The following is a 12,366-nucleotide window of genomic DNA, read 5'->3' as shown; positions in this document are numbered from 1 at the left end:
TAAGGGAGAGAGAGACCTCATCCCAACAGAAACACATAACTCACCCTTCATCTTCACCCCAGCTCCAGCAAGAAGGTAATAGAAAATATGGAATGTCCTTTCCTCTGGAGCCTGACGAATAGCACGAGACTTTTCAAGCAGATCTAATTATTTCAGTTAAGTCAGCAAATTCACTTACAGTCATAGAGATGTGCTGCACAGAAACAGACCCTTCAGTCCAACTCATCGATGCTGACCATAGAATCATGCAATCTCAACAGTGTGGAAACAGGCCCTTCAGCCCAACAACTCCACATTGACCTCTGAAGAGTATCTCACCCAGACCCACTCCCTTCCCTATTACTCTACATTTACCTGGACTAATGCATCTAACCTACACATCCCTGAACACTATGGGCAGTTTAGCATGGCCAGTTCACCCTAACCTACACATTGTTGAATTGTGGGAGGAAACCAGAAAACCCGGAGGAAATCCACGCAGACACGGGGAGAATGTGCAAACTCCACACAGACAGTCACCCGAGGCTGGAATTGAACCCGGGTCATTTCTGCCACCTCCAAACAGTCCCCACCACCAAGGATATATTTCCCTCCCCTCCCCTATCAGCGTTCCGGAGAGACCACTCTCGTCCGGTCCACACCCCCCACCAACCCAACCTCCACTCCCGCCACCTTCCCCTGCAACCGCAAGAAATGCAAAACTTGCGCCCACACCTCCCCCCTCACTTCCCTCCAAGGCCCCAAGGGATCCTTCCATATCCGCCACAAATTCACCTGCACTTCTACACACATCATTTACTGCATCCACTGCACCCGATGTGGCCTCCTCTATATTGGGGAGACAGGCCGCCTACTTGTGGAACGTTTCAGGGAACACCTCTGGGACACCCACACCAACCAACCCAACCGCCCCGTGGCTGAACACTTTAACTCCCCCTCTCACTCCGCCAAGGACATGCAGGTCCTTGGCCTCCTCCATCGCCAGACCATGGCAACACGACGCCTGAGGAAGAGCACCTCATCTTCCGCCTAGGAACCCTCCAACCACAAGGGATGAATGCAGATTTCTCCAGCTTCCTCATTTCCCTTCCCCCCCACCTTATCTCAGTCCCAACCCCCGGATTCAGCACCGCCTTCTTGACCTGCAATCTTCTTCCCGACCTCTCCGCCCCCAACTCCTCTCCGGCCTATCACCCTCACTTATCCTCCTTCCACCTATCGCATCTCCAAAGCCCCTCCCCCAAGTCCCTCCTCCCTACCTTTTATCTTATCCTCATTCCTGAAGAAGGGTCATGCCCGAAACGTCGATTCTCCTGCTCCTTGAATGCTCCCTTACCCTGGGGAAAGGACCTTGGCTATTCACCCTATCCATGCCAGTCTTCCAGCCAGGTTCTTACAAATAAAAGCTTACATTGTAGAGATAAATCTTCACAAAAGTAGATAATCACTTGGATGAAACCAGTTAAATAATTTTGAAAATTAACCTGAAATTCCGAATGAAACAGTGCTTTCCTCCTGTTTGTGTCCCTATTTCCCCTCAAACGATTTATTGTTAGCAATCTCTTTTCATTCTCTCGTCAAATTAATCCTGTTTTTGAACATTTCAGATATTTTCTAAACTACTTATTCAGGGATCTTATGACACACCTTTGGAGCAGGTGGGTCTTGAACGTGAGCCTCCTGGCTCAGAGGTATGGACATTATTTCTGTTTCACAAAAGCCCCTTGTTTGAAATTTCATATGGTCCCACTGTGAGGTTGCACAGATTCAATTCGTTCCTCACACTCCACTCCCAAGTGAACAACTAACCATCAGGCTGATGTTGCATTGTGGGAATGTCTACCTCACAAGGAGTGTAAACTCTAGCATGGGTGTGTCAGGCTGAATGGCCTCAGCCTGTGCTGTTAATTCGGTGTGAATCACGTCCTGACAGTTACTAGTGGGGCTGGGTTTAGATTAGATCCCCTCCCCCACACAGTGTGGAAACAGGCCCTTCGGCCCAACAAGTCCACACCGACCCTCCGAAGATTAACCCACCCTGACCTTTTCCCCAAACTATTATCTCATATTTACCCCTGACCACTCCTCGAATAAAACCCCACACTGGAGTGAGAAATGTTTCTCCCTGTTCACAGACATTGCACAGGGACTCAGTTTGTCCACCACCTGCTGCTTTGATCTCTTGATGGTGTTGAGTGTTTTTACACAGACTGCATTCTCCAGTGTTTGACAGAAGCACTGGCTGAGGCATCCAATACAAGGTTAGGGCATCCCCATTAATAGAGAGCTGACAATTTTACTCAACAATTTTAAAGCAGGAGACGGACTCAACCTGGAGGTCATTTAAAACATTTTTTTTAAATGGAAGTGGAACTGAAACAGAGGCTGGTGTGACTCAAACAAGAATGGGCCAGGTGTATGGACACCTTCGATTGCTCCTGTGGAAGGGTCTATGGGAGCAATGTCCCCATGTCCTTTGCCACAAACCTCATGAATGCTGCCTTGTTAATATTAAACAGCCTGCCTCACTAGGTCACTGTCAGCAGGCATGTCTCTCAAAACCCTCTTCACTTCTCTTTGCTGGTTCTTGGCCAAGTTAAACAGACGAGGTCAGGGCGAGGGGTTGTCCATGGGACAGATGTTTCTGAGAGAACAATAAGCTGCTCTGTGGAGACACACCTGAGAACACATCCCGGAGACAGACTGTGAGCCATCAATCAAAGCGGATGTTTATAGATTCAGTGCTACAGGGTCAGTCAGAGCACACAAAGACTGCCTTGGAGTCCGGAGGAACTCGGGACAAGTCCCTCTCCAGGCCTTAAGCATAAAAATCCAGTGCGATGGAGAGAGAGTGCTGTATTGTCAGAGGTGCTAGTTTCTAGATGAGGCATTAATCTGAGGCCCCATCTCCTGCTCAGGCAAATGTGAACATGCCTTGGCAGCATTTTGAGGAAGAGTAGGGTGCTGTGTTATTCTTGAGTATCAAGGGGATCAAGGTTACAGGAGGAAAGCGGGAGAATGGGGTTGAGAAACATATCAGCTGTGACTGAATGGCAGAGCAGACTTGATGGGCTGAATGGCCTAATTTCTGCTCCTATGTCTCATGGACTTACGTTAGTCTGTCAGTGTACCATTCAGAGACATGGTCATGATGTCATTGCTGTACCATAGCATGAGAAGTGAGGGTAGAAAAGTCTCAGACTCCACCTTAACTCAGACCACTTGAAGCATGACACTCTGAGGGAAGGGTGCTACTCTTTGCAGCCAAACACTAGCCCAGCCACACCAGTGCAAGCTGCAATAAACAATCTGTCGTATTCTTCAACACCACGTGACCCAGGTCTACTTATTACTTTACAAGGGATAACATAAGCCTTGCTGCATTGAGTGTAAATACCCAGATAAAAGCACATCACAGGGGAGTTCTCCCCAGTGGAGTATGTGAGGATTGCAGATGCTGGAGATCAGAGTTGAAAAGTGTGACCTGTCAGGCAGCATCCGAGGGGCACAAGAGTCGACGTTTCTAGCATAAGTTCTTCATCAGGAATGTCTCCCCAGTGTCCAGGCCAATATACAACCCTCAATCAATGTCACAAAACAGATGATCTGGTTATTGACATGTTGCTGTCACTGGGTACAAATTAGCAGCAGTCATAGAATCATGGAGATGTGCAGCACGGAGACAGATTAGATTAGATTACTTACAGTGTGGAAACAGGCCCTTCGGCCCAACAAGTCCACACCAAAGCACAACCCACCCAGACTCATTCCCCTTCACCTAGCACTATGGGCAATTTAGCATGGCCAATACACCTAACCTGCATATTTTTGGATTGTGGGAGGAAAGCGGAGCACCCGGAGAAAACCCACACAGACACAGGGAGAATGTACAAACTCCACACAGAGAGTCGCCTGAGGCGGGAATTGAACCCGGGTCTCTGGCGCTGTGAGGCAGCAGTGCTAACCACCGTGCCGCCCATCTTGTGGAGAGGATGGCCAGTCCATCAGGGGGTGGTCAGAGTTTGAATTGGGATGCTGCTTTCTGTGAGAGGTAATCTGGCTATTGGTGCTACAGCATGAAGATGTGAAAGTTCCCTGCTTAACCTTCCATGAGCAGCTCTTGGAAGCTCAAAGAATAGAAAACAAAGTGATAAATATTACTGCCTTTATCTGACTGAAATGATCGAAATCTTCACAAGACCAACTGAGAAACTGTCAGCTATGCCTTTGGGACAACGCATGCTGAAAACCAGTTCAGTAATCTGGCCAGTTTATTATTTTCTGTGTTTGTATGTGCCTGTCTGTTAACTGTGTGAATCACGCTGAAGCCAAAGATTTCTGAGTTTTAAGGAGAGACCAATTCAATGACTTTGTTGTTTAAATTTTGCTAAAGTTACTCCATTATTTATAAGTTGCTAAGTCTTTTGTTCAAGAAACCAATTGGTATTAGAAATTGATCATTCTGGGATTGGTTATTCAAAAGTCTGGTTAGGAACCACCGTGGTCAATTTTGAGCACCTTTAAAAGTTTTAATTTCACTGTGTTGCAAATACAGAGGTAGAAAAGCCACTTGGTTCAGTTGTCTGTCTCAGTATTGTCACAGTAAAAAGATTTGTGCTCATGAACATAGGACAGCGAATTGTGGGAAATGATATTTTTCACATTGGAAGATGGCATTCCCCGAGATTCATTGCCGGGGCTGTTGTTTCTATGTAGAAATGTCTTGGATTTTAGAATACATTGTAAAAATAGCCGATTATATTGAATTTGCAGGTATGGTAAACATTAAAGATGATTCCAATCATGGCAACAGTACCAACAGGATATTGGTAGAATGGCAGAAGGAGCGGACAAGTGGCATATGGAGTTTAACACAAAGAAATATGATGTGATACAGTTTCGCTGAAGAGATAGGGAAAGGCAACCAAGAATTAATGACACACATTTACAGTGTGCAAGGACAGAGAATCCCATTGTCGCATATGTACAGATCTTTGAAAGTGACAGAAGATATTGAGAAAGTAGTTAGCGAAGCAGATGAGAGTTTAGGATCTGATGTTTCATACATCGAAGCACTGGGTAAAAAGCAGGGGGTTTTGTTGACATTTTATAAAGCTCCAGTTAAGCTGCAGCAGAAATATTGCACCCAGTTCTGATCTCTGCCCATTAGAAAGGACATCAGGGGCTGCAGAGGGCATTTACCAGAATGGTTCAAATGGGGAGGAAACTTAGTGACAAAATTCAGTTTGGAAAACTGGTGTTGTTTTCCTTGGAGCAACAGAAATTGAGGAGGGACTTAATCCAGGTGTACAATGCATTTCCAAAAGACAAAGATTCCCGTTCTCATTTGCCAAACAGGGACCAGAGGGAGACAGATTTAAGGTTGTGGAAGGACAGACAGGAAGAGCCTGAGGCAGAGAGCGGACAGCACGCAGTGAGCATCAATGTCCTGGAATTGCAATGTAGCAGGGTGGAGGCAGGAGTGATTGAGAATAATTTGAAAAGGAAATCGGATAAACTCTGGATAGAGGTCAGGGGACAAACACATGGATATTACAGACATTGTTATTGTTCCCAGGGCTGAGCTCAAAGTGGAGTTCCTCCAACACCAAACCCTCACTCCTGTTCCAGGGAATTGTCCATTTTCTCAAAATTGTGGTCATGTACCAACTGCACATTCAGGCAGTAACAGTCCCCAACACCCAACGAATGCCATGGGATTGGAGTCTAATGCTGGAAGGTCGTATGTGTCCAGGGGAATTGATCCCTGAATCTCCACCAGCTGAACCAGTACAGTCCCAGTACAGTGAGCAATCACTTTGTGCATTTGATCAAACAGCTCCTCAGTACACTTGATGAACAGAACAGTGATATATTTTTCAAAGGACATTCATGGAGATGTGTGCTGGGTCAGCATTCATTGCCCATCCCAGAGGGTAGTTAAGAGTCAGTGACATTGCTGTGGGTCTGGAGTCACACAAAAGCCAGACCAGAGTAAGGGTGGCAGATTCCTTCCCTAACGCACATTAATGGGGTTTCCCCCAACAATTGACAATGGATTTATGGTCATCATTAAACTCCTCATTGTATTTATATTCCACCATCTGCCATGATGAGATTTGAACCCAATTCCCATTACCTGAGTCTCTGGATTAACAACCCATGGTTATACCTCCCTGTTGGATAGCCGTGTGTCCCTCTGATACCCTCTGCTGGTTCCGGCTGCACTACAATTAAATGAAATTCGACAAAAGAGATTGCCTTGCATTCTACCGCGACCTTCCATTTACCAATCACATCTTGTCTTGAACCAAAGAAAGGAGAATCCAACATATCTATAGCATGTTAGCTCCACCCACATAAAACAGGCATGAGCTGCCTTCACCTATTCTTTAATGAGTATGCTTTAACATCGTCAACAAAAAACAAAGAACTATGGAAGCTGCAGACTTGAAACAAAAGCAGCGATTGTTGGAGAAACTCAGTAGGTCTGGCTTTATCACTCTTTCTCCACAGATCTTGTCAGACCTGCTGAGTTTCTCCTGCATTTTCTGTTCTTGCTCCAATATGGTGTTATTGAGAATGGGAAGTCAAGCTTACATCACACGTTCCTCTGCGTAGTTTCTGCCTTATGTGAAGGTAGGTCTCAGAGTAGCGATGAACTCATTGAAGTTCCAAACAGACATGAAGGTGAAGGGTAAATATTACTAAAACTCCCAGCAACGAAACTCTCAGCGGGTAGGCACTCCAAACAGAGTGAACATGCCCACTTCAATGAGTGCAGAGATTGGCGTCAGTCTGTCTCAGGTTTTGTGGAGTTCCTGTACCATTACCTTGACCTTCTTGAGAGTACTTTCACTGCACCACGTTACCTGATTATGTCTTTCTTGTTAAAAATTCCAAATCTTTTTCTCTTTTAAGGATACAAGTGTCAATATTTGCTCCAACAATATAACCAGTGACATCAAAATTGATTCGGATGAATTTTCCCTGTTGAAAATGAGATACAAGCAGTCAGGTTTTATATTGTGTCCGTTAAGGATTAAGCAAAATAAACAACGTCACTATCACTGTTTGCTGTCTATTTGCCGCATTGTTCACCGAGTATCTATTAATTCAGCCTTCAGTCAGTCAAGGGTCAACAGATACAGAATACAATTATATAAGCACTTTAGGACACAGTGACAACAGAACTGCACCTCTGTCACAGCGTTGCAAAGTTCAGAACTGCACTAATGTGGATTTCACTGATGAAAACTGAGTGTGAATGCTCAAGATAAATGCACATTCTGGCCTTGCTGGTCAGAACTTTCCATTCTGTGCAAAAGCCCCAATGGTTATCTCGAGTTATAGCAACTCCATCATATCTATTCCTCCGCATCTCAACTCGGAGTGGGTGGGAGGCAGTTTGATGGATTATGTGGAGACTGTAAAGGTTGGAATGCTTCCAGCCTTTAGTGGATTAACTTGATCTTGTTGTTGTTGAAATTACTGCTATGTGTGGGAAGTTCCCTCTGCAAGATGAGTGGACTGAACGTTGTTTGTGGCGATGTGACATTTTAAGAATGCAGCCAGCAGATCCGTTTCCAATCAAGTGTCTGTCTCTAAGCTGCAATATTCACAAAGTTGTAGCAAATGAATATTGCAGGGATAGCAGAGATCATAATCACATGGAATAGAATAACTGGAGAATCCCCATGTGATGTGTGCCACACTCTGATGTTACCTTACATTTCATTAATGGTTTAAATTTCCATGACATTTTCACTGACAGATTGGATTTTCCATCATAAGATTAATCAGGAATCCATTACTTTGTTTCCAATAATGTGTTTCTGTTACATTTTCAGCCATTTTGAAGATTGCATTACATGTAATGACTTTGATCTTTCACACACATGCACTGTGATAGGTTCATATACACACACACACCGGGATAGAGTCATATACACAGACACTGGGATAGGGCCATATACACATGGGGATAGGGTCACACACACACTGGGATAGGGTCATATACCCACACACTGGGATAAGGTTATATACACACACACACTGGGTAGGGTCATATATGGACACATTAGGATAGGGTCATACACACACTGGAGTAGTGTCATTTACTAACACACTGGCATAGGGTCATATACACACTGGGATAGGGTCACATACATGCACTGGGATAGGGACATATACACACACACTGGGATAGGGACACATACACACACTCTGGGATAGGGTCATATACACACACACACTGGGATAGGGTCATATATATACACACTGAGATAGGGAAATACACACACACCCTGGGATAGGATCATACACATACACACTGGGATAGGGCCATACACACACTGGGATAGGGTCATATATACATTGGAATAGGGTCATATACACACTGGGATAGGGTCATATACACTCTGGGATAGGGACATATACACACACTGGGATAGGATCATGTACACACTGGGATAGGATCATATACACATGCACTGGGTTAGGGTCAGATCTGGGTGACTGGGACAATCTTTCTGCTGAAGCTCTCTCCCACCAACACAGACAGAGAGACGTTTGGCCATCCTTCACGTGTCTGGCCCTGAGGCCCTCTTGGGACAGACTTGGCCTAATACCTACATCCCTGACCTTGCTCAACCAATAGCAAAGAGCTCCTGATAGCATTGTTCGGGGGATCACTGGAGCCTCCAGACATGTCTGTTACGTCATGATGGTGGAGAAGGAGAAGACACTAGAAATATCATTGAAACCTGATCATGGGATTCTAGGCAATTGACACCATTGCTTTTGATGAAAGTACAAAACACATTCATTGGACACAACACACTCTGGCTCTATCACACCAACAGAGCTTTCCACAGCTTTTCTATGGCTGTTATTACAGAATATGTTCTTGAATCGATTGAAAGCAACTTACAAACAAGAAGCAGAAATTCTCAGCAAGTTCCATTTCCCTGTCATGCCATACCTTTGGGACAATTCTCCTGAATATTATCTGACTGGCAAAAGACTAATGCAACTGCTATTCTGCTTCAGAAATAATTGGTACATTTTAGCTCCATGTTGAAATCTCAAAGCATTGCTGAAGGCACTGACCACCAGCTGCCCATTTCAACACAGGGTTCAGCCATTTGTGGCGGTTGCATCTTACTGAGATACCAGGTCTCAGGAACTGCAGCCAGTCCCAGCGTGAGCTAACATTTTTATCACGGCCTGTCATTCTCGTTGAGAGGTGTGTACGATCACGGAAACTGCAAACTGAGCCAAGCCCAAAAACTGAAAACGGAATACTCACAAATCGAGACGAGTTGTCATTTTTCACTGTCTTTGCATTGCCAAAGGCTTCCAGGATGGGGTTAGCTTGAAGGAGTTGCTTCTCAAGTTCCCCCTAAAATTAAGACGGATCAGAGTCAGTCTCATTAGCCAATGAGTGATGAGGGCACAGAGCCCTGTGCTAACCCCTGGCAGCTTTGCTCCAATCAGTAATGAGCTACAGTCACTCTGGGTTAGGCTGGTTCTGTTGTAAAGACAACGTCCCAGAGAAACTCAGCTGGCCTGGTAACTCTGGAGAGACAGAGAGAAACCAAGTCAAACAGTTCGAGTTCATCAGAAGTGGGAATAGTTAAGAACATAATTAGGTTTTGAATAAGATTGTTTTGGGGTGGGGGGGGGGGGGGATGAGACAAGGTCAAAAGGAAGGTCTGGGAAAGGGTGAGAGCCAGAAGGTATTGAAAATTCATCTTCCACGGGCTCTCACACTGAGCTGTTTGGATATTGTCTGATCTACCTGTTCAGGCACATTATCACACACACCTCTGGAGCAGGTGGGGAATGAACCCATACCTCCTGCCTCAGAGGTAGGAACACTACCACTGTGCCACAAAAGACCCATGCTGACTCTCTTTCCTTGGCTGCTCCAGTGAAGTTCAATGTCAGTTTGAGGTGCAGCGTCTCATATTTTGATGAGACATGTCACAGCTTCATGGATTCAATAACATTGGACTCAAATCGCTGCCATCTTCCCCCATTTGCTCACATTTTGTTTCTTTTTATGCAAGTTTTGTTTTGCTTCCCTTTTTGTTTGCTTTCAGATGGCAGAAAACGTACTCTGATCTCATTTTTGTTTGCATCTTTCCCTGTCACCCACTCTTCTGTCATCCATTCCCCTCTCTCTCTCGTCCACCTCAGCACAGACCTGCTCCCTCCCTTAATCCCTCACCTACCTCCTTCACTCCAAATCCCTGCACTCCCACCACTCCATGTGGCATCCCTAAGCCTTTCACAGTTTTGACAAAACAAATTGAAATATTAACTCTTGTTTCTTCCTTCATGGATGAAACTAGACCTGCTCCAGCATTTTCCAATTTTACTTCAGCTCTCCAACACCCGCAGCAATCTGCTTTTCAATTGAAACATCCCCCGGTGTTTGTCAAATGGTTTTCTAACCAGAAATCTGCATAATAATATCAAATCAGCTTCTGCTTCAGCCGCCAGTGTTAAGTGAGCCCTGGAATATTACCCACACACAAATGACAATCCATTATTAAAATAATGAGTGCTTATTTTTCACCTCTGCTGGTCAGAATTCCAGAAAGACCTTGCAATTACTGGAAACCACAAGTTACTAAAATGCCTTCTGCACATGCAGTTGCCTCCAGTGTTGGTTGTTTTAAGAATATTTAAACATCCTGCAGGATATCTCCACAGTGCTGGGTTTGTCTACAGCCTTCCACCTACAGCACGGTGTCCTTCCAGGATTCAACGTAATTATTCCACAGTCACATCCGTTCACACCAGCACCATCCTGTAGGAAGTGTCTCTGTTTAAACATCTACTCCCTGTCCCACTGCGTTCACACAGAATCCTCAGTGAGATATTGTGTAACTGTTCTGTTCATGAACGTTTTGCACTGATTCTTTATTTACTAAGTATACCTCGTAGAGTTTTTAATCGGTTATTAGGAAGTGGATGAGCAACAACATGCATTAAAAGACATGGCAATGTTTTAAAAGATTATGTTTTCCATAGTTGCTTGTCTGAAACAAACATAACTGAGTTATATATCAAATTGCAGCCAGCAATTAAACAGCATTTTCGAAAGGATGGTTAATCGTCTTCATGTTTTTTGGCGCAGAGAAAATGAACACTGGAACCTGATGAAATGATTAACAAACACGCGGGTGCCACATCGGTTACAATCAGTTAAAACAAAATATAAGAAGAGTGAGTCACACCACAGCCCTGCCAAAGCTGAAAGATTTGCAGCAGCATCAAGCTGTGATAAGAATTATCATTTTTCTTTAAAATTCATGTTTGTCATTTAAAACGGTGCAGCAATGATTTACAGGTTTATCATATTGATGACCAAGTTGTTGTAAACACTTCTTCCCAATTTCTTCCTATTCTTTCCAGAAGATAGTGACCCCCATCTACAAGGCACAAGGCAGGAGTGTGAGGGAATACTCCTCACCTGCCTGGATGGGTGTAGCCCCAACAACACCCAAGAAGCTTGACACCACCCAGGACAAAGCAGCCCCCACTTGACTGACACCACATCCAAAAAAATTCACTCCCTCCACCACTGATGCTCAGTAGCAGATGTACCGCAAAAGTTCACCAAAGATCCTCAGACAGCACCTTCCAAACCCACAACCACTTCCATCTAGAAGGGCAACGGCAGCAGATACATGGAAACACCACCTTCTGCAGGTTCCCCCCCAGGCTACTGACCATCCTGACTTGGAAATACAGATTCAAAGGATGTTGCAGTACAGTACAGACCATTCAGCCCTCAATGTTGCGCTGACCTGTGAGACCAATCTGAAGCCTATCTACCCTCCACTATTCCATTCTCGTCCAGTTGTCTATCTAATGCCCATTTACATGCCTTTAAAGTTGGCAAGTCCACTACTGTCGCAGACAGTGTGTTCCATGCCCTACTACTCTGAGTAAAGAAACTACCTCTGACATCTATTCTATATCTATCACCCCTCAGTTTAAAGCCATGTCCCCTGGTACTAACTATCACCATCTGAAGAAAAAGGTTCTCCCTGTCCACCCTATCTAACCCTCTGATTATCTTGTATGTCTCAATTAAGTCACCTCTCAACCTTCTTCTCTCCAACAAAAACAGCCTCAAGTCCTTTCCTCCTAAAACCTTCCCTCCAAACCAGGCCTCATCCTTGCAAATCTCTTCTGAACCCTTTCCAAAGCTTCCACATCCTTCCTATAATGCAGTGACCAGAACTGTATGCAATACTCCAAGTGTGGCTGCACCAGAGCTTTGTACAGCTGCAGCATGACCTCATGGATCTAAAACTCAATGCCTCTACTAATAAAAGCTAACACACC

At 44.8% G+C, this 12,366-nt stretch overlaps 1 protein-coding gene across 3 annotated transcripts in view; it reads right to left on the bottom strand.

Moving 5' to 3' along the window:
- The window catches only part of LOC132825314 (myosin-11-like), a 189,621-nt gene that overhangs the window by 75,101 nt on the left and 102,154 nt on the right, over window positions 1-12,366 (bottom strand). For all 3 annotated transcript variants that reach the window (XM_060840427.1, XM_060840428.1, XM_060840426.1), the window contains exons 6-8: window positions 9,311-9,403; window positions 6,927-6,990; window positions 45-143 (exon numbers count right to left, since the gene is read on the bottom strand). In XM_060840427.1, the coding sequence (XP_060696410.1) occupies window positions 45-143; window positions 6,927-6,990; window positions 9,311-9,403 (256 nt within the window). The remainder of the gene's footprint in view (window positions 1-44; window positions 144-6,926; window positions 6,991-9,310; window positions 9,404-12,366) is intronic.

Source organism: Hemiscyllium ocellatum, chromosome 20 (assembly GCF_020745735.1).
Source record: "Hemiscyllium ocellatum isolate sHemOce1 chromosome 20, sHemOce1.pat.X.cur, whole genome shotgun sequence".
Lineage (NCBI taxonomy): Eukaryota > Metazoa > Chordata > Chondrichthyes > Orectolobiformes > Hemiscylliidae > Hemiscyllium > Hemiscyllium ocellatum.
This window is presented reverse-complemented; position numbering and strand designations above follow the sequence as displayed.